Source organism: Hevea brasiliensis, chromosome 1 (genome assembly GCF_030052815.1).
Source record: "Hevea brasiliensis isolate MT/VB/25A 57/8 chromosome 1, ASM3005281v1, whole genome shotgun sequence".
In the NCBI taxonomy this organism is placed as follows: domain Eukaryota; kingdom Viridiplantae; phylum Streptophyta; class Magnoliopsida; order Malpighiales; family Euphorbiaceae; genus Hevea; species Hevea brasiliensis.
The window spans coordinates 115754327-115782262 of NC_079493.1; the positions used below are offsets into that span (position 1 = coordinate 115754327).

At 29.0% G+C, this 27936-nt stretch overlaps 3 protein-coding genes across 5 annotated transcripts; 1 reads left to right on the forward strand and 2 right to left on the reverse strand.

Moving 5' to 3' along the window:
- Window positions 1–898: 898 nt before the first annotated feature.
- LOC110646895 (probable protein phosphatase 2C 60) lies at window positions 899–12957 on the reverse strand. 3 transcript variants are annotated; one of them, XM_021800494.2, is made up of 11 exons: window positions 12802–12957; window positions 11956–12096; window positions 11475–11538; window positions 8336–8444; window positions 7760–7913; window positions 6078–6203; window positions 4548–4671; window positions 4373–4449; window positions 3959–4011; window positions 1535–1589; window positions 899–1455 (listed from the first exon to the last, which is right to left on the reverse strand). In XM_021800494.2, the coding sequence occupies exons 2-11, from the start codon at window positions 12070–12072 to the stop codon at window positions 1225–1227; spliced, it is 1110 nt and encodes a 369-aa protein (XP_021656186.2). In that variant the 5' UTR covers window positions 12073–12096; window positions 12802–12957; the 3' UTR covers window positions 899–1224. The 3 variants fall into 3 exon arrangements, with proteins under 3 accessions (XP_021656186.2, XP_058004010.1, XP_058004007.1); XM_058148027.1 differs by having other exon boundaries at window positions 11956–12078; window positions 12802–12942; XM_058148024.1 differs by having other exon boundaries at window positions 11956–12088; window positions 12802–12916.
- An 8340-nt stretch (window positions 12958–21297) lies between these two features.
- On the forward strand, window positions 21298–25520 carry LOC110642610 (shikimate O-hydroxycinnamoyltransferase). The gene is made up of 2 exons (XM_021794711.2): window positions 21298–22041; window positions 24345–25520. The coding sequence occupies exons 1-2, from the start codon at window positions 21634–21636 to the stop codon at window positions 25230–25232; spliced, it is 1296 nt and encodes a 431-aa protein (XP_021650403.2). The 5' UTR covers window positions 21298–21633; the 3' UTR covers window positions 25233–25520.
- Window positions 25521–26036: 516 nt separating this feature from the next.
- Window positions 26037–27505, reverse strand: LOC110642619 (uncharacterized). The gene is made up of 2 exons (XM_021794729.2): window positions 27148–27505; window positions 26037–27079 (listed from the first exon to the last, which is right to left on the reverse strand). Exons 1-2 carry the CDS (start codon window positions 27368–27370, stop codon window positions 26826–26828), a joined length of 477 nt encoding a protein of 158 aa, XP_021650421.2. The 5' UTR covers window positions 27371–27505; the 3' UTR covers window positions 26037–26825.
- Between the last annotated feature and the right edge of the window lie 431 nt (window positions 27506–27936).

A 27936-nucleotide genomic window follows, 5' to 3' on the forward strand; every position in this document is an offset into this window, starting at 1 on the left:
TAAGTTTTTATTAAATTAAATGTCGATCAGTTCTTGCCAGTAACTCAACTTATTTATAGAGTAAATGTTAAGTTTATAGCTATGAAATTCAAATTAAGTAGTTTTAACTAATTTTCATATAAAAAAACTTAATTTCTATTAAGAATTAAACTTAAATTACAAATAATTTTATTTAATAAAATAAATTTTATATATCCATTATATCATAGTTTTGAATAATACAATATTTGGATTATTTATAATATATTAAAATACAATAACTAATATAAATACTTTTACAAATGAGCTTGTATTCTAATTTATTTAATGAGTTGAATATAACAGAATTTAAGCTCAGCTCGTTTATTAAAAAAGTTTAAAAATAAAGTTCGAATTTAACTCATTTTATAAATGAGTCCAAGTCTCACAAATAATTTAATTAATTTACAAGCCATAGTTAGAGAATATTATAAATTAATTTAAAAATGAATTAATATATTTTAACCATAAAAATATTAAAATAATAAAACAACTTATTTTCAAAAGCATATGAAATGTTGCTTTTTTCTTAAAAGCACATTTTAAAGCTTGAACCTCAGTGTCAAGAAAAGGGAGGGTTTTTTTTTTTTCTCGAAATTATAAAATCTCCAAATGAAAAAAGAAAAAAATGCACATTCCATGGTATCATCTATAGCTTGATTGTTAGGGCAAATACTGTAAAGTGGAGAAGCTGTTTCGGATTAGAGATAAAGGCAGCAACTGATTTGTCATGCTATTGGACATTGGGAAAAAAAGTCTTCTTTTTTGATTTTGTTGTCTTGGTCACTTGGCATCTTCAAGGGTCGTTTCCGATCGAAACCTAAATTGAACAATGATTGTAGATCCACTGCATTCTACATACATGCTAGAAACATGACTCTAATGCAGGGATAAACCTCCAAGCACGGTTATTTTAGTTGTTCCAAAAAACTACTTGGGTACTTGGTATACACTTTCTGTGTCTGTCCAAAATTTCCAGTCGTGAAATTGATGCACCAGGACTCATCAATGAGCCAATTAAAATTCTAACAAAACCCACAAAAATATATGCACAGATCTCAAGACTGCGTGTATTAAAGAAAAAAAAAATTCTTATCATTTACAATAACAAGAACTCAGTTGCTAAATGTAAACTTCAAATCCCCGGTTCTTGAAGCTTCAACTTGCAGGATAAGTAATCACTTGTTGGGCACATACGGACTACTGTTAATTCTTTTCTTCGGTTTCCATGGAACCTTCATTGATCTTCACTGTATTTGCACTGGTCTCAGATGGTTGATCAGAAGAGAGTGACTGCTGCTCTAAAGTAGCGCCTGGATTGATCGGTTTCTTGAACTGCACTATGATCATGGTCATGTTGTCACATCCCTCGCCACCAACAATAGGTGCTAAACATCTGTCGAAAACTTTCTCACAAATTACTGAAAGCTTAGTTTCCTGCATGAATTGGGACAGAAAAATGTTACCTACTGTATTCCATGCATACAAAATTCAAGCAAGTGTTTGCACAACTTACAGTGTTTAACTGCTCACGCACATAATCCACCAGCTGTTGGCTTGACATGCAATCCCTAGTACACAGGAGAGACTTTATTAAAACCCAAGTGCATTGTAAATGGTTTACAATGAATGACCAAAGGGGGAAGAAAGGAGGACAAGGAAATTGTAAAATATGACTCAGAGAGATACATCATGTGTCTTATAAATAGATCATGTTGAACACTTTCTCAATCAACATCCAAAGGCAAAAATCCTATTCCACGCAGCGTTCATTCAACATTTACTTTTAGCATATAATAAAGATTAAGGGCCACATTTTAGACTTGCATCTTGGACCTTGTAGTATACAGGTATTGAATAACTAAAGCACTCGTAATTATGAAGGATAATTGTCTAATTCCCAAAACACATTTATATATTGATGCAATGGTCCAGCATAGTTAGTGTACAGAAAATCAATTGAAAGACTCTGAACACAGAAAATTTAAAGATTTCCAGAATAAAAGAGAGAAAACCCAGGGTCTTACTCAACTCATAACCTTAACCTTGACGAAATCCAAATTTTGACAAAGCTGGTGATGTATCATTAACTAAATGCAATGATGTGCCGTAAAAAGCTAGATCAAGCAATTTTCTTTCTAAACATCAGATAATTTATAAAAAAGTCCAGCCCTAGCTTTTCATTGTTGCAAATGCAAAAAAAGTTCCCCAACCTTACTCAGTGTTTGAAGTGAAGGCTCAACTTTTAAGTTATTTTTTTAATATTAGAAAGATTATGTTGAGACTGGCTCATATTCGGAGAAGGTATTACAAACTAAAATGTCCAGGGAAAGGAGGGGTTTCATGAAAAGCAGAGTGCTTTTTTCTTTTTTTATCATATTCAATTTGGCCTGATAATTCTATAACTAAAAATTTAGCCATTTGTACCAACTTATTGCCAAAAGTGTTCAATTCCTAACATGTCAAACAATTGACAATGGATGTTGATGTTGCCTTTCTTTCCTGCTTCTTTTGCTTTCCCCATCTCTTTCATTTCCTCTCTCCTCCCGCTCCTCCTGTAGCCTCACTATTAACTTCTCTATCTTTCAGTCCCACTCTATCAGCCGCAACAGTTTTTTTAGCTCTTTCAATGTCAGCTTTACGAATATTCAGATCACTCATGGAACTGATAGTGGTTCCAGCGACTCACCAAGTAAGACACAAAAATTAAACCTAGTACGACTTAGCCTAGTTATTATTGTGTCTATTCTATCAAGCTCATACCATTGATCTCAACAAAGAAGATGAAACCCACTTATACTGTTTCGGTTATTGTTGCAAACCATGGATTGCCAACTGGCATATCTAACTGCAGAAACTGTACTGAACTCACCTGCAAGAACAAGACTGACAGCAAGTCTTTTGACTTCTTGAATGATGACAGACAATAAGATGATTTCAATCAATTTGAAAACATGGAGACTTTCCATGATTTTGGAAAGTTTTCTTTTTCTTGAATCCTTGGTTTTGTCAAAAAAATAGTTGTATAGCCTAAATCCTATCATTTTTCTCATGACCCTCAGGCCTAGACCGCAATCACAATAGATTTGGTGGCGTTGCATCTAAGACTCACAGAGCTTCATCAATTGAGAGCTTGTTTTTCCATTGGAACCAGAAATTGGGAGGTCATCTTCAATCTTAACTTGGTAATTTCTCAGAAAATTTGGAAAAACTTCCTATGGGGTTAAATTTGTTTTGTGAGAAAATACCCAAAAGCTTGCTTTACTTGAGCCTTTTGAAGTACATGAATTGTGAACCCAATTTAGTTCTATCATTATCTTGAAGGTGGCTGGAGGTGACTGGTACACAAGTGACAAAAGAAGGATAACAAGAGTGAGGATAGAAAGGGAAAGAAAAAAGAAAGGCAATTTTGGTGGGGGGGTGGGGGTTGGGTGTGGTGGGGGGGTTTGAGATGAGAAAAAGAGAGTTGGTCTACATTTTGAACAGAATCCAGAAAATGGGAAACAAAATGATTGATGTCCTTTGTCCCTTCATGTTTGCTTCCATATGCAAATGGAATCTAATTTCCCTTGTCAGCATCCATCAGGTCAAATTCATTTCAAGTCGGCTAGAAAAGTAAGTAACAATGCTTTGTAATGCAAGTCCATTGGGTTTTAAAGGTCACAATTCATAAACAGGTCCAAGAAACAACTTCAAACTACACTGCGGAGCTAGTGTATTCTTACATTTGCAAATAACACAGTCTACACTTTCAGTAATTATCTCAGATTCCCAATCTTACTTAGAACTCTGACTAATGAACAAATAAGATATAATGTTATCCACAAAGGCACAGACAATCTAGACGTGTTTCATAATGACAGGAAATGGGGAAAAAGCATGCATCATGTTTGGACAATTTCCTTCATGCTATTGAAAATTCAAACTTCAACCAACTTACCAAATGCCATCACAAGCAAGAACAAGAAACTCATCATCATTGCAGAGCTCAACCTACAAAAGTGGTGTTAAAAAGAAATAATAATAATAAAGTAATGACAGAATACATATAAAATGAAAAATGCATAAACCATGTGATGCCAGCCAAACCATCTGGAATTCTTAAAGCTCAGATGTATATTATTTCTCATATTATTTGGGTTAAAAAAAAGTGCAGAAATACTCGCACACAGATATTGATTTAAACAGAATACCATAATAGCTTAAATTACAAAAATCTTTTCCTAAACATTACATTCCCTGTGTAAAGCTCCATAAATATTAACTGAAAACAGTTATAAAGAATTTTAACTAAAAAAGAAAGAACAGAGGCCAAATCAAAAGTGAACAATGTGTAAGCAGTTACACTACATACAGTATTTATGTCTGGATTGGCAGTTATGATTTGCTTCTCAGCAGGCAGTGATTTGTTCTGCTTGAACTCTGCATCCCCTGCAGTAAACATTCACCGTGAGAAGCAATTGGGTTAGACCAGGAATTTTTCCCTCTCCTTCCTAATATGTGAATAAAACTGGAACAACTTCATGTACCAATTGCCCTGGCCAAGTTCAAACTTCCATTAACACGTCCAATTTGTATGAAACCACCAGCTTTCAGAATCCTATCTCTCTCAACCTCAAGGTCAGGCTTGTGATCTTTAGACAAATTATATGCCTACATAAAAAGGCTTCCATAAAAGAATGAAAATTTTCTGAAACATCTAATAGAGGCATCATTGCAGAAGGGACCAGCAAACTGAATATGTCAGAACATGTTCCATTAATACAACAGAAGGTGAATGCACATCTGGGTTTCAAAAGTCTTAAAAGCAGAAAGAGAATCATCGAATTTTTGGACTCTGAATTTTCTTCTTCAATTACCCAATTCAAAGTGAAATCTAATGTACCACTTTGTTGAAGGACATTAGCAATATCCTTCCTACTTTAATAATTAAAGTTATTCCTTGCAACTAATCAAAAGAACAGGTATCAGCCAACCTAGGCCTTTCACCTTCAACTTTTGGATCCCATGATATCAGATTGTCATCACCAGAAAAAGAAAGATCAACAATGTAATATGTGAGATTTATTTGCTTCACACTCCTTCCATCAAGATTCTGATGCCATTTGATTTTTTTTTTTAATTAATTTTATGCTTAATTGTGCTATAGCATTTTGTTGCATTCAAGTATCATAGCACTAGTAAATGGAAGGATATCAATCACAATTAACAAATCCAGCTGTGCCTTGCAATAAATGCCCATAGAGTGTCGGAAGAACTTTGGCAAAAAAGTTACTAGGTCTAAGATATGAAGTATGGAATTCCTAAGAAAAGGGGGTGATGCGTTAAAACTGGTGAAGAAAATTCATTTGTAATACATTGATTTCAACAAATTCACAATGGCTGATACTTCCAATCCTCAAACATCAATTACATCACATCAACAGCGCTACACTCGTGGAGGCAATAAAGAAGAGAGAGACAAAAGGAGTGCTTTGAATTTGTTTCACTTTCTGCACAAGCCTAGTTGAATTTAATTTTCTCTTCATCTTCCAAGTTCTTTCTCTTTTGGTCTCTTCAGCGATCTCGCTTTCAGCCCTTCCTCCCAACCCCCCAAAAATGAAAATCTTCCACCCACTCTAAGTCCTCTAGATGATGATATTGTCACAAATGTAAATTCTAAGTTTCAATAATTGTATCCCCTTGATGATGATACTGCCACTTTCAAAATGCAAAATGCAGTTTTAGAAGATAGATAGCAGCGTCTAATTGGAGGCAAAGTAAAAGAGTGTTCCTTGTAAAATATTCAACTACATGATAGAAAGCAATACGATTAAATGGTCATTTTTTTAATTAAACATAACAAATCAGCCACAAAGTTATTTACAGACACCATTATGTATATACTTGCCCCCATGCATGCATCTGTGTTTGTAATGAACAGCCAAAATTATTGGTTCATAGATTGGAAAAATTAAGAAACAGCTCAAATTAATCCCTTATTCCCATCAGAAAGGAAAATAAGCCTAAAGATAACAAAAGGAAAGAAGGGGAGGGGGGGTGGTCAGTGGGAAAGGTACCTGACCCTTCCTGGATATAACACAACGGGAATCACCAGCATTGGCAACAACAAGTTGATTGTTTCGAATCATTGCAACGCATGCTGTGCTTCCAGCATTTGGCCCAAGAAAATCCGAATGAGGTCCCTGGTTTTGCCAAAACATTTCCTTATATTACTATTAGATTAATAGTATTTGACCTACATTAATAAGTGAAAACAGTCACATCTATCAAAATATACTAAAGCAGTGTTAAAAAAAAAAAAAAAAAAAAACAACAACAACAAAAAAAAACTTACATTTGTATAAAAATTTGTTTTGTTGAGCTCAAGAGCTAAAAAATTCCCCATGCAACTTTTCCAGCTTGCATCTTAAATTCACTTTATTTACTGAATATCTATTTACCAAATTTGATTTAAGTTTTAATTGAGAATGATAGTCTTCATTTAGAAAATCAAAGTTATGATGCTTTTTTGTTTATAAAGCATATATGTGGTTTTCCTTCATAAACATAAACGAGATCCATTGAGCACTTGAGCTAATATGATTTCTTTCCTTAAATTTTACAAATGTAAACATTCTCATTTCTAGACAAAGCTTGATATCGAGAAGAGGAAAAAATATAAAAAGAACAAATGAAGTCATCCAATAGCTTTTTGTTTTCTGCATTGCTTCTTGATATGTGAATTAAGATAAGCAACCCTTAGTCCCATAGAATCAAAGCCCACACCATCACATATATTCTTCGCCATGTTGTAGAAAATACCAAAGAGAGTGAACTCCATATCTAACCCTTCATTTTACCCTATCAAACACTCCCATGCATCTGTCAACTTCTCAGTGTGCAGGCCCATGAAATGACAAAACTGTCCAAAATTTTCATATGCTGAAAAGATAAATAGCAGCAATGTAAATTTGGTTCATTTACCATAAATTTGCCTGATTCCTATATTGCATGCATTTGCATATTTGTATATAATTTATGGTAATTTCTTTATTCAAATTTAACATTAGCCAGGTACCTGAGAAGCACATTGAATAATATTCTGTTTCTCACATCATTTCTTCTCAAAGTCAAAACACATCACTGAAAATATTAAGATTCACAACATGCGTTAAAAGATATTGGGAAACCACAATCAATAACCTCTTTGGTCGATTAGGAGTCTCATGAGGCCTGCACAACAAGAGCAGCCCTCACTCATCTTATAAGTCCCAATCCCTCCCTCTCCCCCAACCTCTTTCCATCCCACAGGTTTGAACCTGGAAACTCCAAGTTGCAAATTCTAGATTTAACCACTGGACCACCCTCTCAAATACATCAATAACTATGGATGCAAATATCACAAAACAATAAGCAAGCTGTTGGTGAATATGATTAATTATATAACTGATAACCAACTTTAGAGATCTAAATGATATTGTAATTTCAATTAACATTAGGCACCAAGAAATAAAGGAAATTTCCACGAAGATGTTCAATTCTATTCATTTTCAGAATTTACAGTCTATATTTGATATTTATTACAGAAATGCAAATGAAATAACCACTGAACATGAAAGTCCAAGGAGTTATGTGCTCTTCAAAAGTATCTGCGTTTTGTCATGCATATTTGATGATAGCAATCTTACACATCAAGACAACATCCCATAGCAAACTGAAAAAGAATATGTTTCTTTTCATGCGAGTGTGCAGAGAGTACCTCCTCAGAAGACCAATTATCAACATGGCCATTGGCTTCACCAACCCTAGGTGACCATATCAGCCCTTCTATCATACCAGAAACCTTATCTATCTTATTGCCCAATATGGCTAATTCCCTCCACCCCCTTTGTCCACGCATCATTTCATCCATTCTGCATCAAGGAATTAGCAGGAACAAAGTAAGTGAATGAATATCTGATGTTGAAAAACAATTAACTGTATCCCTACACGTATTTTACTTTGAATTGGTAGCCATTCCAAGGGTTCTAGAAAAATTAGAAATTTAAGCAACCAAGACTGAGAGTCCGTTTGGGATTGAGGTTGAAATTGTCCTTTTGTAAAAGCACTCTTTTAGATGTTGAAAAAAACCGCTTGAAAAGTTGCTTTATTGTTTTGAAGTTTTTATGATCAAAATATGCCAAATTTAAATTAACATCAAAATTTAAAAGTCTCGAATAAATACTTTTGAGACAATGCTTTTCTCAAAAGCAGCTTAAACAAAAATACCAAACAAACTTTGAAAAAAAAAGTAACAATTCACTTATGCACTGTGATAACCATCACATAAAAAAACCTGAGAAAAGCTTTCTGCGCAGAAGTGCCTAAATCTCCAGCTGAATATGCTACATGCGCAAGCACTTGCTGGTGAAGATACTTAGCACAGAACTTAGCCACTGCTTTGCCTGCAAATTGGTGGAACTTGTTGATGATAACACATAACTACACATAACTAACCTAAAGATTAAAAGGAACTTTATTGCATTGAACCAATGCTGCTACTGTTGTGAACTCCACCACACCAACTAAAATAATGATTTTTTTCTCTAACAGAAGGGCAATTTTACGCGGACTCAAGAAGCCACCAACACAAGGGATCATTGGATACAAATACACTGAGGACATGACACTTTTATCACCATCCTTCTCATTTAATTATCTAAAATTTAAGCTCTGCCTCCTTTTATAATTCTTCAAGAAATAAATAGATATTTACTCCTTCACATTGTCATTGTGGCTTTCAATTATAGCGAGCAATCTCATAACTTCTTTTCAAGTTTTTCCTTTGAAATTTAAAGAATATTCTAAGTTTAGTCTTCAAACTTATAGCTCCAATTCAATATTGTCCTCAAGCCTTATAAAATGAAAAATAGAGTCCTTCAATATTTGGATTTTATTAATAAGTCCAATTGTCAACTATAATTTTGATCCTTGACAGTAAACACCAATTATTGGCTGTCTGCCAAAATCTGAAAGTGCCACACTAGCTTAATTTAAGACAGAAGGACTTTATAGAATACAAAAAGCCAGCTCAATCAATTTGATAGCAATCATGAAAAAAATGACTTAATTGAAAAAGGGAGAAAGTTGACGGACTTGATTGTAAAAAAGAAAAATTCAGAAACCATATTTTGAAAAGTCATAGTCTAACAGTCAAATTCAGAAATATTCCAAACCTAACTAATGAATCCACTAGCCTCAAACCCTATGTAGTACTACAGCATTAAATCCTCATTTCCAAACCCTAGATTACCACATAAGCATCCAAGGCTCATGTAATGTAGAATAAGAAGATTAGAATTTTATTTAGGAATTTTAATTGTTATAGAATTAGGAAATTTAAAAAGTTTCTATAATTTAGGAATTTTATTATTATCAGATCTATTATTTCCTAATTTATCTTATTTAGCATTCCTAATTACAGTTGATTAGGTTTTCTATTCCTAAATTGATTAGGGTTATAAACTCTATAAATAAAGCTAATTTTATATTATTCAGCAGCTTTAGACTATTATTATTATTATTGAGACCAATAAAATTATTGAAAATTAATTCTCTCTTCAAAGATTAGTCCTTGATTTCTCCTAGTTCTTTATTCTTCTTTGTTTGTTCTACATCAATTTGGTATCAAAGCCTAAAATCGAGCCAAATTTCCAACGCTTTCCGCAAAATTACCAGATTTCCCATTCAAGTCTTCCCATTCCTTAGATGCTGACTGGCGTTATTTGTTCTTTGAAATTTTTCCTTGCTGCCAACAGTTCAAAAAAAAAAAAAGTGTCGAAAACCAGAAGAACTCAACAACTTGTCGTCAACTGATCTATCTCTTCACGTCATCGGAACTTTAGTCAGATGCCCCTAGAGCTTTAACCCGATAGATCGGTTATTTGAATCGGCTTCCACACCCAACAAGCTCACACTTGTTTTTGGCAAAAATAACTCTTAAAAGCTGAATTTTGAGCTTTTTTCCTTCAAGTAAGGTATATTTTCTTACTTCAAATGCCATGGAAACTTATATTGAAATGCTAGAAGAAGAAATCAATTACTACAAAAATGTTCTCAAAGAAATTAGTTATGACATTAGATTTCATAAACGTCAATTACTATCTCTATGTCATTGGATAGATAATTATAGTTATAGACATGATCGTAAAAGATGTTCTCTCTTACATGGTGAATATTGAGAAGTTAGACAGATTTTACCAGATAAGAAAATGGAATATGAAGATTTAAAACAACCCTTACAAGTTAAGGAAAGAGCTCTTGAAGAATGCAAGAAAGAACTTGTGATTTTAGGTGTGAAAAAATTGAAAGCACAGCATGATAAGTTATCAAAAGTAGAAGTACATGTTGATGAGTTATCAAAAATAGAGCTTAATAAGTTATCGGTAGTTATGCGAGAACTTAAAGAAAAAATTAAAATTGCAAAGCAAGATGAAGAACCTAAGTTTGAAGAGTCTGAAATTGAAAAATCCAAAATTTTGATTGTTGACCTTCATCTATTGAAGACCTTATTCCAGATCATGGAGCTGATCAATCTGTGGAAATGCCAATTGAAATTGAAGAAAGTCCACTTGTGGAGCCAATAAAAGAATTTGAAAATTGAAATCTTGTTCCTAAGGACTTTTCAAATATTATTTTTATTGATTTTATTTATCCAAATGTTTCCAGAAATACAAAAGAGAGTGTAAACTTTTTCAAATCAATTTTGTTGCTACTATCCAATAAGATTGTATTGTTTGTTCTCCATATCTGGTTTGTGTTCATTCAGCACTTCAAGACTCGAGGACGAGTTTTTTCCACTAGGGGAGAATAATGCAGAATAGTAAAATTAAAATTTTATTTAGGAATTTTAATTATTATAGCATTAAAAAATTTAAAAAGCTTTCATTATTTAGAAATTTTATTATTATTAGGTCTATTATTTTCTAGTTTATCTTATTTAGTATTCTTAATTAGAGTTTATTAGAATTTCTATTCCTAAATTGGTTAGGGTTTTAAGCTCTGTAAATAGAGCTAATTTTATATTATTTAGTAGCTTTAGAATATGATTATTGTTGAGATTAATAAAATTGTTGAGAATTAGTTCTCTCTTCAAGGATTGGTCGTTGATTTCTCTTAATTCTTTATTCTTTTTTGTTTGTTCTACATCATCATGTTTTCATTTGCAGATTAAGTGCCTAGTCTCCAACAGAAAATAGTGATGTAAAATGCATATGTCTAATGCAAAATCTACTAATTTTAAATGGTGAACTTAATTATGTAGCATAAATAAAGTGCACAAATGGTGCTTTATTAACAAAAAATGAACAACTTAACTATTATGATAAATAAATAATATTTTATTCAAAATATAAGAATTTTTCAGCTAAACAACAAGAGGTATGTGAATAAAATTAAATAAACCCATAAACAACAGCAATCAAATAAATTCTGACCTCCATGGCCATCATAAACGCCAAAGAAGGATGTGGAACTGTCCAAATCTGGATAAGCTGCATGCTGTTAAACACCTCATACAATTTCAGTATGCAAAAGTACAAAATTTATGGAAAATCGTGAAACTCTATGTTCCCTAAATGGGACTTCAAAGTTCAAAATCTGCGTCCTATGCAGCAATATATTCTTAGAGAGAATCCATATCAGTTGTTGCTCTTTTCAGCAAACCACAGGTGATGGCATGTTAAATTTAATACCTTGCTTATGAGTTTGAACTTTGCCAACAAGTGTCATAAGAGAGAGTAAAAAAAGAAAAAAAGGAATAAGAAGAAGAAGAAGGCAAGCACAACTATAGTAATGATGCTGGTGGTTATGTCCACAATTCCACACAAGGGGGGTCAATCTCATAACTTGAGCATGCAATCATTAAAATTTCAAAAAGATTGCATATAAAATAACAAAATTACAAAGAGTACTGACAGCATCTTCCATGGTTGCACGCCACCCTTGCATGGAGGATAACCCATATCGAAGTTTATGATTCTCACCATCTTCTGAGGCCTTTTCAGTTTTAGGGGAGCTGAGATATATCCCCATCTCTTGCTGAAAACAACTAGAAAACTACAAGTAAAAATTCATCAGATTTAATACATGCACATGTATAAATGCACAAACATAAGTTCATTTAAATGTATCTATATAGGTGATAAATCAACTATTCTCTCCAATTCTATCCCTAAATTTACTAGCATGCACAAACAGATACACACGCGCGCACCAGGACACTCGCATACATTTGAGCAGGCACCACTATTTGAACATTCACATATTCATCTATCTACATTCAAGAACAAATGCATAAACAGAAAGAAATTTCGAGTTGATGTTTCCACACTATTTCCTTTTCGTGAACAAAAGGAATCCAATAATTTAGCAAACAATGATATTTACTCACAACAATTATTTCCAAGATAAAAAAGTGACAGTACAAGCAGCAAATCACAATATCAGAACAATTAAGACCAAATTCAAAACCAGAGAGAGTAAGAAATTAACAGAATCAACTGATGACAATTCAAACCAATGCCATTTTTAAATCAACGAATCCGTCAAACCAATAAATCAAAACTCAGCGCCTCATCAAAGTTTTGGTCACCAAGAAAAAAAAGGACACAGATATAACTACTGAATGAAGATATAAGAAACTGATCAGAGACGTAAATAATGGAGTTGAATGAATTTGTGTACAGAAATTAACAATTATTAGCGATTGATGATAGAAGAAGAAGAAAGGCGTCTAGGGTTTAGTGATGTGAGTGTACTCACTTGGCAGTTTCAGCGTCCGTACGTAAGAATCGAAGAGGGAGAGAGAGACTTGGATGGATAATACTTTGCAAAGGAACCAACGACCAAGTAAATGGAAATGGAAGGCCTAGGCCTAGCGCGGCTAACAAACCACTGTACACTTTTCCGTTAACTTGAGGGCAGCCACGCGTCCTGCAGCTGCTCTAGTTATATTGGATTTCTGACATTACTGCCCTTTTCGTAGGTTTACTTATTATTGTTTCAAATTATTATAAGTCATTTTTCTAAATAATTTATGTATTAATTTATTAATATACTTTATATTAAAAAAATAAAATTTATTAGTTTTAAAAATAATTTAATAATATAAATAATTTAATTTCTAATAAAACAATATAAATAAAAAGTATATTAGAAATTATTAGTTAAATTTATTGTTTTAATTATATTAATTATATTTTTTAAATAATGTCTTTTATAATTACTTAATTTCATATAAATTTTAATTATATGAATTTATTTCATAAAATTATAAAAAATAAGATAATTTCATATAAATTTATAAGTTATTTCCAAATATTTTTATAAAATAATTATTTTTTTATAAAATAATTAATTACAAAAATTTTATTAACTTAAAAAAAACTTTGCTTAAATAAATATATAATATTTTTAAAAAAATCTAATAACTAATATTTAATAATCCTAAAGTTATTTCAATATGTTTTTTAATAAAATTTACCACACATAATTAGGTTTTTTAGAATATTATATGTATTTTTTAATTTGAGGAAACTTTATACCTCAAGTTAATAAAATTTTCATAATTAATTAATTTATAAAAAAAGAATCATTTTAAAAAAAATTAATAAAATAAATTATAAATTTATGTAAAATTATTTATTTTAATAATTATAAAATAATTATATTTTATATAAAATCAAGCAATAATTTTTCTTTTTAAATCATATGTAAATAGTATAAAATAATAGACGAATTATTTCTAAAAATAAACAAAAATACTTAATTTTTTTATTTTTAATAATATATTATAAAAAAATATACTATTAAAGAATGATACGTATTTCAATAAAATATAATTTAATAATATTAAATTTAATTTTTTAAATTCTAAAATTTTGAATTCAAATATAATCGCAACTATTATAAAGTTAAAAAAAGAATAAAATGTATCTTGACATATATAACGGCAACGTACATTTCCGTCCAGTTCCGTCCCTTCATCGTCTGAACTTGAAAGTAAACAGCACAAAGGCATTCTATGTATTCATTGGGCAGATTGGATTGTACATTTAAGCCCATGGGCACCCCTGGCAAATAGAACAAAAGACTTGGGCCTGCTTTGTTATTTATTTTAGTTCCCTTTCCTACTTGGGTTAGCTTCATTACCATTAGGCCTCCTTGCACGCAGAGCCACGGTCCAAGTTAATCTCGAAATCGGTCCGATCATAATAAAAAATAGAAATCAATCAATCAATAATAGCAGTGGTTTAAATTTTTTTTTAAGTAAAGTATTTAATTTAATTCTTATATTTATTAAAAAATTTTAAGTTAATTTATTTTCAAAATTTTATTTAAATTAATTCAAAATTTTAATTTAAGTTCATTTTAGTTTAAAAATTAAAATTTATGAGATAAATTTTTTAATTTCTTCATTTAAATAAAAAAATCATGATGATTAATTTTTTTTTTTTTTAATTTTTAAATTAAATTGAGTTTAAATTAGAAATTTTAAATTAAATTAAATAAAAAATTAAAAATAAATTAAATTAAAAATTTTCAATAAGTATATGATGTAATTGAATTTTAAATATTTTTAAAAAAGTGTAATTTTAAAAATATTTTTTTAAAAAAGTTTTATAATTAAAATATATTTAATTTAATTTTAATAATATATATTAATATATTAACTATATAATTTGTTCAATAATAATTTTAATAATAATAATAAATAAATAAATAAATTATTAATGAAAAAAAAATGCATTTTTCCCCTTAAAATACTTAGTAAAAAGATATTTATTTACAGCATTAAACGAATTTCTTTTTTTTTTTTGAAAATATTAAATGAAATTCCTATTCAATGAGAACACTGACATTTTATTGCCGATTAATTCACCCATAATGCGAGCAGGTGACCTCGCGTGACTATTATAGAACTGAACTAGCATAATATTTACGCTGTGAATGTATAATTTATAATTTTTATTTTTTAATTTAATTTTTAATTATATTTTAATTATAATAAATTATTATTATTAAATTAACTTTTAACTAAAATTTTTTTATTCAATTTAATTTGAAAAAAATTTTATCTATTATAATAATAAATTTTTAACTAACTTATTGTGTAATTAATTAAAATATCAATTTAATTCTTTATATATATATATATATTAATAGCAGTTTCTATTATTGCTTTGTTCATAATATAATAAAATTATTTTATTCTAAAAATAATTTAAATTTTATGAAATTTTTATATTTTATCTCGTAATTTATGTATCTAAATTACAGAAGATATATTAGATTAATTAGATTAATGAGAAAATAATGTTATTTAAAAAATATATAAATATAATTTTTTATTATTAATATAATAAAAAATATATTAAATTTCTAATAATGAATTAATAATGAAAATATATAACATTATTATTAATTAAAAATAATATTTTATTATATTATTTTTTAAAAATATTATATTTTAAATTTTTATAAAGTGTAAATTTTTTTTATTAATTTAATATATTTTTTATAAAATAATTTTTTCACAAAAATTATTATCATTTTATATAAATTTATTATATAAGATAAATATGTTTCATAAAAATTAAAATTTTAAAATATTATTATTTTTTATTAATATAATAAATATTAAAAACACATACTATTTTTTAAAAGATAAATTCCATAATTTTAATATTTTAACTTTTTTTTTATTAATAATCCTTACATAGAATTAAATTTTTTATGTAATCATATTTACATTTTATTTTTTAAATTTTACTTCTATATAAAAATATAAAAATTTTTAATTAACTTATAGTATAATTAATTAAAATACCTATTTAAATCTTTATATATATATATATAGCGATTTCTATGATTACTTTATTTAAAATGTAATAAAATTACTTTATGATTAAAGCCAGATGGTTGAAGTGGAGACGTGCCACAGGAGTTTTATGTGATCGTAAGATTCCCAATAAGTTAAAAGGAAAATTTTACCGTACAGCCATACGACCGGCTATATTATATGGTAATGAGTGTTAGGCACTGAAAGAGTCGTATGTATCTAAGATGAGAGTTGCAGAGATGAGAATGTTAAGGTGGATGAGTGGCCATACTATACTAGATAAAATTCGTAATGAGAGTATTAGAGAAAATGTAGGAGTTGTGCCAATTGAAGATAAGTTGAGAAATGGGAGATTGAGGTGGTTTGGTTATGTGAAGCGTTAACATACAGAGGCTCCAGTTAGACAAGTAGAACACATTAGGTTAGACGATAGAAAGAAAAAAAATGGGTAGACCTAAATTGACTTGGAGGAGAGTAGCACAACATGACCTAGAAGCATTATACATTTCTGATGATTTAACCCAAAATCGTTTAGAGTGGAGAAAGCGAATCCATATAGCCGACCCCAAATTTTTGGGATAAAGGTTTAGTTGAATTGAGTTGAGTTGAGTATAATTAATTAGTAAAAATAGAGAAAATTTAATGAAATTACTTGGCACATATATATATAATTTAAAAATTTTCTAAATAATAATAAAATAATATAACATGACTAATATTAACCAAAGTAATAATACTAATTATTTATTAATTATACTATAAAAAGTATAAAAAATAATGAAAATAGAATATTAATATAAATTTATTATTTTCATAACTATGAAAATAAAATTTTATTTATTTTTTTATAATTCATTACATATATAGCATTCAATATATAATTGAAAATATGTCTTTATTAAATACGCACTAAAATAAGATAAATAAAAATAAAATAACATTAAAGTAAATTAAAATTTATTAAATATATAAAAAAGAATAAAAAAGTAAAATATTTAACTCAACGTGACTATTTTTATTATATAATTTTAAATTATCTTATTAATTTTAAAATATATAATTCTTAAATTTTTATAATTAAATGAAATAATTAAAAATTTAAGAATAATGAGAAATTTATAAAATTTTTAAAAAATATATAATATTTTTTAATTAATTAGCTATAAAAATTATGGTAACAATAATAATAGTAAAGATATTTAATGATAATAGTAATTATAATAATTACTTACATTAATTACTATAATTATTAAATATAATAATTTTTATATGATAAGTGCCATGAAATAACATTAAAATTTAGAATGATGTGATAATATTAAGAAAAATTTTTTTTACTTTATAATGTCACATGATAATATTAAAATTTAGAATGACACTTAACAACAATGAGGAAAAACTTCATTACTTTATATATATATATATATATATATATATATATATATATATATATATTGAGTGGACCAAGGCAAACGAATGTGTCAGGATAAAAGTTCGTCAAGTGTAACATTGATTTATTTTAATTTTGATTAATTATTATTTAAAGGATTAAAATTAATTAATTAATTATTCATTCACTTAATAATATTAACTGTTTTAATATTTATTAATTATTTTAATAATTATTAATTATTAAATATTAATTATTAATAATTAATTATTTATATAATAATTTAAAATAAAAATATTTAATAAAAATAATTATTAAATTAATAATTAAAAATAAAAATAATAGTATCATTTTATTAATAATTATTAAAATATTCTTACAATTTCTAAAAATTAAAGAGATAATTTTTAATAAAATACTACCTCAAAATCTAAACATCAAACTATGCCACTAACTAGCAAAATATTTTTAACTAGAGTTAAAATATTAAATATTACTTTACAAATTATTGGTCAACAGGATAATAAACTTTTACATTCCATATTTTTTTTTCAATATAAGACTCTTGACGTTGTTGCAAACTTTAAGATTTTTGTATAAATATTAAAGAAATATTTAAAGAAATAATTTTTTGTATAAGAAATAATTAAGATTTTTGTATTAAAGAAATAATTAAAGAAATATTTAAAGAAATATTTAAAGAAATACCTTTAAGATTTTTGTATAAGAATTAAAGAAATATTTAAATAATTTTATTTTTATAAAAGTATTAATAATTAATTAAAGTATTCTTATATTTAATTAAAATAGAAAAAGTGATAAAAAAAGATAAATGCATTGGGATAATAATTAATAAAGGTAAAATTAGGAAAAAAAATAACTAATACTTTTTTAATTTTCCAAAAAAATAAAGTTGATAAAATTTTCTTTTTAAAACACTTGTAAAAATAATTAATATTTCATTAATTTTCTAAAAAAATAAAAAATTTTATTCCATTTTCTCAAAAAACAATTTATTATACATTTTTACCTTTCATTTATTTTTTCAAAACTTTGATATAATAATATACACTTTCTTTCATTAGTTTTTACCGTTATAAATATTTTTATTACTTATTTATTATTATTAATATTTTTATTCTTTATTTATTATATTTTTAATTTTATTGAGTACAGATAAATCAACAAAAATAGGTGAATTAATTGAATAATTAATATAATTAAGTACAATAAATTAAATTATATAATTTTAAAAATATATAAATTAAATAATTAATTTTAATATAATTAAAAAATTAAAGAGTAATTTAATTAAAGGAAAAAATAAAAGGAAGTAAAATTAATTATTTTTAAAAACTTTAAAAAATAATTTCAAATAATAAAATTTTGCGTCGTTGCCAAGTTTGCAGCAAGGACGTCAGCAGCACCTTAAAATGAGGGACGAGTACAAAACTTATTAGTTCTCACCAACCCCAAAGTAGGACCCACGCATATAAAAAAAAGATATCCTAAGATGGGTGACAGTCGCTGGTACGTTCTACCAAACGTTGTCTACTTAAAATGGACCCACTTGTCGAGGTTTGGTTTATGGTTCAAGACTTCTCCGACTCTTTTTTTGTCGCCGTTCGCCAACTTCCCACTATCATCCTTTTTGTTGTAACCGATGGACTACATAATTGACTAATTTTTTTATTTAAATTAATTTAAAATTTTTAATTTAAATTTAATTTAAATTAAAAATAAAAAAATAAAAAATGCAACTTTTTTTAGTTAAAAAAATAAGGAATTAAATTTCTTATTTTTATTTAAATTAATAAATTTAGTCAATAAATTTTGATTTTTAAATAAATTTAAGATAAAAAGTTGAAAATAGTTAATTGAACTTTCTCTTATAATTGTAGGATAAAATTGAATATTTTTTCTTTTTTAAATGTATAATGCCATTTTAGATGTATTTAATTAAAATTTAATACATTTTATGTTCCTTTGTTTTATAAAAAATATTTATGATATTTAGGACACTTAAAAAAATTAGTCAATAAAAAATATTTTTTTAATCAAAGAAAAAATTAAGTCATTTTAAAAAAAATAATTTTTATTTTTCAAAAAAAAAAGTCATTTTCGATTTTTTAAATTTTGATAATTTTATTAAAATGTGAACATATTTATATATATGTAAAATAAATACATATTATTAATTTATTATTATAAAAATATTTTAATAAAAAAATATTTTTTAGAAAATATTTTCCATATTTTCCTTATATAAGTTAATTTCAGTAAAACAAATGAATCCTTAAACTCCATTTGCTTCCATATTTTCTAGCCATTGGGGTGCTTAAGAAATTGGTGAACGAAAATTATTTTTCTAGTCAACAAAAATGTTAATTTAGTCAAAAGTAAAATTATGTTATTTTTAAAGAAAATGATGATGGGTTATTTTTTAAATTTTGATAATTTTATTATAATTTAATATAAGTATATATAATTAGTTTAATATTGTAGTTAAATAATAAAAATATTTTCACAAAAAATACTTTCTTAAAAATTACAGCTAAATTATAAAATTTAAATAAAATTGACATAATCTAACTTGATTTAATGACAGAAGGAGTATCACTCTCTTGGCAAACTCAAATTTAAATTATCACTCTTTCAATTCTCTACTCAAAATAAAATAAAATAAAATTATTTATCTGTATATGAATAAGAAGTGAACTCATAATTAAATAAAAAATCCATAATTTTAAGATTAAATGAAAATAGATATTGTAATACAACAACATTGAAGGACTTTTGAGATTATATCATTAATGACCTTAATTAGTGCAATTTCCTCTGCCTCCGTTTTAGGTTAACGTCCCTCTCTTTTGCCAAATGCACCAAAATCACGAACTAATTCGGTTTATTAGGTTATCTCTACATGCTTTAATGCAACATTAATATCATACCCACTAATCTCATCCAACTCTTGACAATTTCTTTATGCTACGTATCCATTTATGGTAAAATAATTATATAATAATAAACTAAATAATTATTACATAATCTCATTGAAATAAAAATTTTAAAAGGGATGGGATTTTCAAGATTTAAATTTATCTTAAATAAAAAAAATAATTTTGAAATTAAATATTTATATGAAAAAATTATTAGATTCCTCCTCATATAGCCTAAGTTAGATGACAATAAAAAGAAAATGAAGAGTTAATAAGTTTTATTTTAGTGATATTGATATATTTTTAAAATTGTGTGATTTTGAATTTAAATTATAATAAAAAATTTTAGTTTAATATTGAGATATTAAAATTATAAGAAATTAAACTTTTAAATTTTTATTTGTCTTATAAAAAATAATTTATATATAAAAATATTTTTCATAAAATTGTTCAACAAAAGTTTTCATAAAAATATTTTTAATTATTATATATAAACATATAATATTTTCACATTTTAATAAAATTATTAAAATTTAAAAGATAAATCACTTTTTTTTAATGGTGAAAATCATTTTCATATGAAAAATAATTTTTGTTGATTTATTTGGCTAGCTCTTCCAAGCCTTCCAATTTTTAAAGACTTTCATTTTTAATCCACGCACTAAAAAGCTTTTCTCAGAGTGTAATGTGCCAATGTTACTCAGTTAAATCACTGAATTTATAAAAAATCACCTCTTATAAAAAAATATTTTTCTGTAAATAATAGAGCCTAAAATGAAAAATAAAAAATTTAATTTTAAAAATAAAATATTAATTTTTTTATTTTTATTCTAAATTACAAATAAAAAATTAATCTAGAAATTTTTATTTTTAATTTTTCACAGGGAATGGGCTCGCTAGAATTTGTCAACACTCTCGCTCCAAAGAAAAAATAAAAGGAAAAACTTGGATGCGGTCCAACGAGAGAGGAAGGAAAACGTGGCAATTGATGACTGGTCAACGTCAGTAGGCGGGGGTTGGTGAGTGACAGAACAAGAAAAAGGAAAAATATATTTAATATCTCAAACTTTTCTTATTTTATAAGAAGCCTCGCAACGCAACCCCATACTGTCACCAACTCCATTTTGGAGTTTATCATCAAATCTCCCATCGCTCGATCCCATCTCTCATTCCGTACCGAACACCTCCTTCCACTTCACAGCTAAATCTTCCCCTCTTTTTCCTCTGTCTGCATCATATCCTTTCCCTCTGTTCTCGTACCTGTCTTCAATTCTATTGCAGTGTACGGGTTTTCATATTTTTAACTTATTGGATTTGGGAAGGGAAGGACAGGTTTCCGTCTGCTTATTTGTTTCCACCCAAACAAACCGCAGTCAAAGTGCTCTGCGCGTGTAGGACCCACTAGCAACCCACCAACTGCAATTATGATTATCAACGTGAAGGAGTCATCGCTGGTGCAGCCGGCGGAGGAGACGCCACGGCGGTTTTTTTGGAACGCGAACGTCGACCTTGTTGTGCCGAGATTCCACACCCCGAGCGTCTACTTCTACAGACCGACTGGTGCTCCTAACTTCTTCGATCCAAATGTGGTGAAGGAAGCCCTGAGTAAGGCCCTGGTTCCGTTTTACCCGATGGCCGGACGGTTGCGCAGAGACGAGGATGGTCGTATTGAGATTGATTGTAATGCGGAGGGAGTGTTGTTTGTTGTGGCGGAGACAAGCTCGGTGATCGATGACTTCGGCGATTTCGCTCCCACTTTGGAACTCAAGAAGCTTATTCCAACCGTGGATTACTCCGGCGGCTTATCTACCTATCCTCTCTTGGTTTTGCAGGTATGTGCTGATCGGAATAATTAATTAATTGAATTATCTTTATATATATATATATATATATATATATATATATATATATATATACATATAAATTTTTTTTTTTGAATATTGACATATAGAAAAAAAAAACATTTAAACCTAAAGCAATATAAATTTTATTTTCTCCGTTTATGCATTTCATTTTCCATATATGGTTTCTGTTTACACAGTACTATTAATTATTGATCTTGATACCTCGGGGAAGATTGGCTGCCTAATAAACACCATGTTATCATTATATAATAATTTTTTTTTTTTTAAAGTGAAAGTCTCATAATTTAAAGTAGGTTTTTTTTATTAAATAAAAATAATATCTAAATTTCTTGTTACGGGTGTTGAATTTAGGGCGTTTTCGATGAAAATTAAAAAATTAAGAATTAAATATTAAGGTTAAATATTAACTTAGACTTTAATATTTAACCTGCCAGTAAGGGTTAAAAGTTAATAACTTGTTGACCTCCTACAAAACACCCCATTAGATCTACTAAGTAGAGAGATAATTGAGCTAAACTATTGGTGCCTTGGAATACATCAGTATTTTTATTTTTTATATTATAAAGATAATTTACAATTTTTAAGAGAGAATAATATTTTTATATCCTCTAAGAGTATTTTATAATCTTTTATGGCATTTTAATTGTAATAAATTAAAAAAAAATCCCAAAAAAGAACCCCTTTAGAGGGTGTCATGCTAGTGGAGGAAGGTGTAAATTTATGTTTACATTTAAATCTTCATAAATGCTTAGCCATATTATTAAGTTTAAAATCATCCGTGACCATTAAATGAAGTAGTTTCATATATTACTATTATTGGGTCTTTTCCCAACCGCAAATAAGCTTTGCTTGGTCTCTGGGCAATCTCTTTTCTAAAGATCGTTGAGCAGTTGTTATGTGTGCCTTTTTTTTAAAAAGAAAAATTGAAATGAATTTCTTTGCTTAAAAGCCATAAAAACTAAGTAAATATAAGACGAAAGAAAAAATAAAGTTCAAATAAAATTTAATCTGAACTAAGAAACACAATAATAAATTCTAAATAAACACGAGAAAAAATCCTGAAAAACACAATAAAAAATTGTGAGTTTCTCTAATCCAAACTCCTAGAACAGTTGCTATGTTAGAGTCTTTGGTTGAAAGATAACTTTGACTCTTATTGTAGGGCATTACGTATGCTCTTTCCAGCTAAGGATTGAATGTGAAAAATGATTCACTGACTTCATTGTGTGTCTTGTTTCATTTATAAATGCAAACTTCACAACCAACATTGGTTACTTGTCAACTACCTGACTGAATCTTTTACAACTAGACTAGCTAACTTGCTAACTAATTTATTATAATTAACATGCTTCTTGTTAATTGTCATGGTTGGACTAGAGAACCGAGGGACTTTAGTCTTTTATCTTCTCATAAATGAAATTCGGTGGCACCTTTATACATTATTATAAAATTGCCAAAATTGTTTGAAGATGATGAATATTCATTTTGGTTTGATAGTGATTTGGTACTATTTATAGCCATCATGACTTGGAACTTGGAGTGATTAATTTAAGAATAAATTGTGTGGACTCTGGTTTTCTTTGGTTGGTTAAGGGATGCGAGAACAGTAGCACAGATATAATGACATTGAAAATAAAATATGCGTCAGTATCTATTAATTAAGCATAATAAATTAGCAAGTTTAGTCGTGTTGCCCTTTTGGCGATCACTAAAGAAGAGTCCCATAAATCCACTTATTATTAGTTGACTTTCAATAAATAGGAAGAAGGTTCAACTTCTAGATGCTTTACTAAGCATGTTTATTTCCTAATATTTAATTCTGCTATTTAGATTTTTTTTACTTAAATCTAATCTATCATGAACATCAGATATAAAATATATAATGAGACTCACTAATTAAATACATGGGTTTCACATGATTATATCTTGGGTTGATGATGGATCAGATCTAGGCAATAATTTCTCTTGCTATTATGCCTCTTCTACTTCTAAACCAATAAATTGACAAGTAAAGTTTGTTGCCTTAACCCTACTTTTGTTTTCTGGGTTCATTTGATTTGAATTGTTACTTAAAATTTTATAATTTTTAAAATTAAACAATATTAAGAACAAATGAATTACTATTGAGTTAAAGTTTATTATTTCTGTTAATTACTTATTCATTACGTATTAAAAAAGTTAAATATTTATTAAAAGTCAATTGGTATTAAAATTTGTATAAGGATTATATATGTGGTTACTAAGCATGCTTTTGGTTCGATTCTCTGCAGTTGACGTTCTTCAAATGTGGTGGAGTCGCACTTGGTGTTGGTATGCAACACCATGCGGCTGATGGATTTTCTGGTCTTCACTTCGTTAATACATGGTCAGATATGGCTCGTGGTCTTGATATTACCATTCCCCCTTTCATTGATCGCACCCTCCTCCGTGCCAGAGACCCACCTCAGCCTGCATTCCACCACATTGAGTACCAGCCTCCTCCAGCCTTGAAAGTTCCTGCAGAAAACTTGAAACCAGATAGCACAACAGTCTCCATTTTCAAGTTGACAAGGGTTCAGCTTAACATACTCAAAGCCAGGGCAAAGGAAGATGGAAACACTATAAGTTATAGCTCCTATGAGATGTTGGCAGGTCATGTGTGGAGATCTACTTGCAAGGCTCGTGGACTAGCAGATGATCAAGAATCCAAGTTATACATCGCAACTGATGGAAGGTCCAGATTGCGCCCCCAACTTCCACCTGGTTACTTTGGCAATGTGATCTTTACAGCAACACCAATTGCAGCAGCAGGTGATCTACAATCAAAGCCAACCTGGTACGCTGCAGGCAGGATTCATGATGCATTGGTTCGCATGGACAACGATTACTTAAGGTCAGCTCTTGATTACCTTGAGCTTCAGCCTGATTTATCAGCTCTTGTTCGTGGAGCACATACTTTTAAGTGCCCAAATCTTGGGATTACTAGCTGGGTTAGGCTGCCCATCCATGATGCAGATTTTGGATGGGGCAGACCCATATTTATGGGGCCTGGTGGGATTCCATACGAGGGTCTATCCTTCATCTTGCCCAGCCCAACCAACGATGGGAGCTTATCAGTAGCCATTGCATTGCAATCTGAACACATGAAACTGTTTGAGAAGTTCATCTATGAAATTTAAGAAATTGAACTGCTCCCAATAAATCAAGCCAAGGCACTTCCACATAGCACCAGAAATTTTTTTGTTTATTTATTTTAATTTCCTTGGTGGTTTTGTACCTTCAATCCTTTTCACACATGGTTAATTAATGTGAGGAATACTAAAACGTCCCTTTGAGAGGGCTATTGTTGTACATCTGTGCGCATGTATGGACTTTGGGAAGGAAAAAAAATGTATTCCTAATTTAATAAGGGTAATCATGTTGTTGCATTTTATGAGGTTACTTATAAACTAAAGTTATTGTGATAACATTTGACATATGTGAAAATTTTTGCTTTGAATTAATTTATTATGAATCTAAAATATAAATATGTGAAATTTATGTATTTATTAAGTGGGTCATACTATACATTTTGAATCTTGAATTTATGATAGACTGGATTTAAGTCATAAAAAATATTGACATATATGTTAAACAGAGTAATGCTAATCACTATCTTCAATAACAGTCACTTTTAACACTCGTCATATTATTAGTTCATATCATCTATTTTCTATATTTTAAATTTTACTTTTTCTTTTATGATGTGAATCAATAATATAGTAAGCGTTAAAAGTGACTAATTATTATTAAAGATGGTGGTTAGCATTCCTTGTGATAAACATGAATAGTGGAGATATTGCAGTTAATAATAAAGCTTGGGTTCAACTCAAATATTTTTTTTTTTTTTTTTTGTCAAGGTACAGGGGAAAGGGGATTGGGAGCCTCGAGCTTGGCCTGGCCAGGTTTCGGGAAGTGCCTAATGTCACCAAGCTACGCGGGGCTAGGCTAACTCAAACATTTATAAGACAAAAATTCAATATTTACATTGAAGGGATTACAAAACAAAGGACTTGAAGTCTCAACCTTTGGAAAGTGTTATAAGTTGCTTAATGCCAAACCAACATATAGTTGGCTAGTAACACTTAATAAATCACACAAATAACCACAAAACCAATTGACATTAAGGGTTCGTTTGGATAGGGTGAACGGAAGTTTAATAAAGTAAGGCAAGGTAAAGGAAGGTATGACATGATAGTAAGATAATAATTTTATTTATATTTGAGAGGAAGGTAAAGTAAATGAAGATTTTATATTCTTATTTTGTTAGATGGATGATATTAGAAGGTAAGGTTAAATATAAAAATTACAAAATTATTCTTTTTATAAAACTTGTTATTTTATAGTAAGAAGAGATAATTTGAACTTTTTCTAAAATTGATATGGACAAAATAGGAAATCAACAAATAAAATTTTTTTTAACCCTTCCCAATGGGTTGAAAATTGGAGGGTTTTGGGGGGTTGAATAAGGAAAACCCCCCAAATAACCTCCCAAAAACTCTCAATTCCCTTAACTCTTCCCAATCTTCCTTCCCAAACAAAGTAAAATTTCCTTAAAATCCTCTCTTACTTTCCCTTACCAGCGTAACCTCCCAGTCCAAACAAAAGGTAACAATTTAACAATATCAAAATTCCGAAGTAGTTCAAGGATATGCTTGCCAAAAGCTACACCAAAACGGTACCTTTAAGCACCAAGAAAGATATCAAAATTTCATGTCCATCTTGTGCCTAATTTAACTTAAAATGGGGAAGAACATGAGAACCAAAGCCCAACTCACACACAACATGGTGGCTGACACAAAGAAGGAAGGCTTTGCTGTTAATATTGCAGCATTTCTTTCACGATGGCGTGGGCGGTGAACAATGTTTGCACCCCCGTAAACTCCCTTCCCTTTCTTTCCCTTCATTGTTGAGTGGAAAAGTTCATGGTTTCCCTTGTATTCCTTTCTTTCATCTTCTCCATTCAATCTCTGAGTTCTGTTTAGACCTGCAGGATAGAAACTTTTAGTGTTTGAGATGAGAAATTGCTTGTATGAAGACAAAATGAGTCCCTACCATGAACTTGTCCTTGTTTATCAGTTTCTGAGAGGCTGAAATCTTCCCGTTTTGATGTGGGTTTGCCTTCATCAGCCATGTTTGACATGGCATGACCACACAAGCAGATGAAGAACCACGCAAGAAAGGTAAACTTCATTTTCTGAATGAGTTTTTCACTTAAAAAGAAAATCAATAAAGGGAAGTTTGGCTGGGAGAGAGGGAGGCATTGTAAGATAGGCATGGCCTGTTTTGATAGGCATAGGGGTTGTTATTATAGATTTCACTGGAGAGGAGATTTCAGGAATCTCCCATTTTTCTAAAGAAATCTGCAGAGAGCTTGCGAGAGAATACTAACAAAGGGTGGCCCATCCATGAGAGTGTGCTATATACATGAGGATAATGTGAAACAAATCTGCTGATGAAGTGGAGCAGCAAAATCTTTAAAAGGTATCAAAGCAGCATCCCAATTCAAGTGCTTGCTTTCCCATATAATTATTCACATCTTGCCAACTCATTTCTTTGTGTGATAAGAATACGAAAAAGTTCCATTGGAATCTGTACAAGCCAAGCAGCTGTCATTGTTTCAGTAGTTCAATTTGGTTTCTTTTAGTTTAGCTTTGGAATTTCTTTCTTTCTTTCTCTTCTAATGTCCTGTGTGGAGTGGTTCTAATTTTCAGACCCAGCAATGAATTAGCAATCTGCACTACCTTATAATTGATCCAAACTTTTGATTTTACTGGTGAGATATGGCAAGCAACTCTTTTAATTAATTTATTTATTTTAATTCACTGTTTGAGATAAGATCTT

Coding starts and splice junctions, on each gene's coding strand:
- LOC110646895 (XM_021800494.2), bottom strand. CDS start 12,072: ATGGGGATATATCTCAGCTCCCCTAAAACTGAAAAGGCCTCAGAAGAT. Junction 7,914..8,335: donor GCGCAGAAAGCTTTTCTCAG/GTTTTTTTATGT, acceptor TCCTTGATGCAG/AATGGATGAAATGATGCGTG. Junction 4,450..4,547: donor GAACTTGGCCAGGGCAATTG/GTACATGAAGTT, acceptor TGTTTACTGCAG/GGGATGCAGAGTTCAAGCAG.
- LOC110642610 (XM_021794711.2), top strand. CDS start 21,634: ATGATTATCAACGTGAAGGAGTCATCGCTGGTGCAGCCGGCGGAGGAG. Junction 22,042..24,344: donor ATCCTCTCTTGGTTTTGCAG/GTATGTGCTGAT, acceptor GATTCTCTGCAG/TTGACGTTCTTCAAATGTGG.
- LOC110642619 (XM_021794729.2), bottom strand. CDS start 27,370: ATGCCTATCTTACAATGCCTCCCTCTCTCCCAGCCAAACTTCCCTTTA. Junction 27,080..27,147: donor TAAACAAGGACAAGTTCATG/GTAGGGACTCAT, acceptor TCTATCCTGCAG/GTCTAAACAGAACTCAGAGA.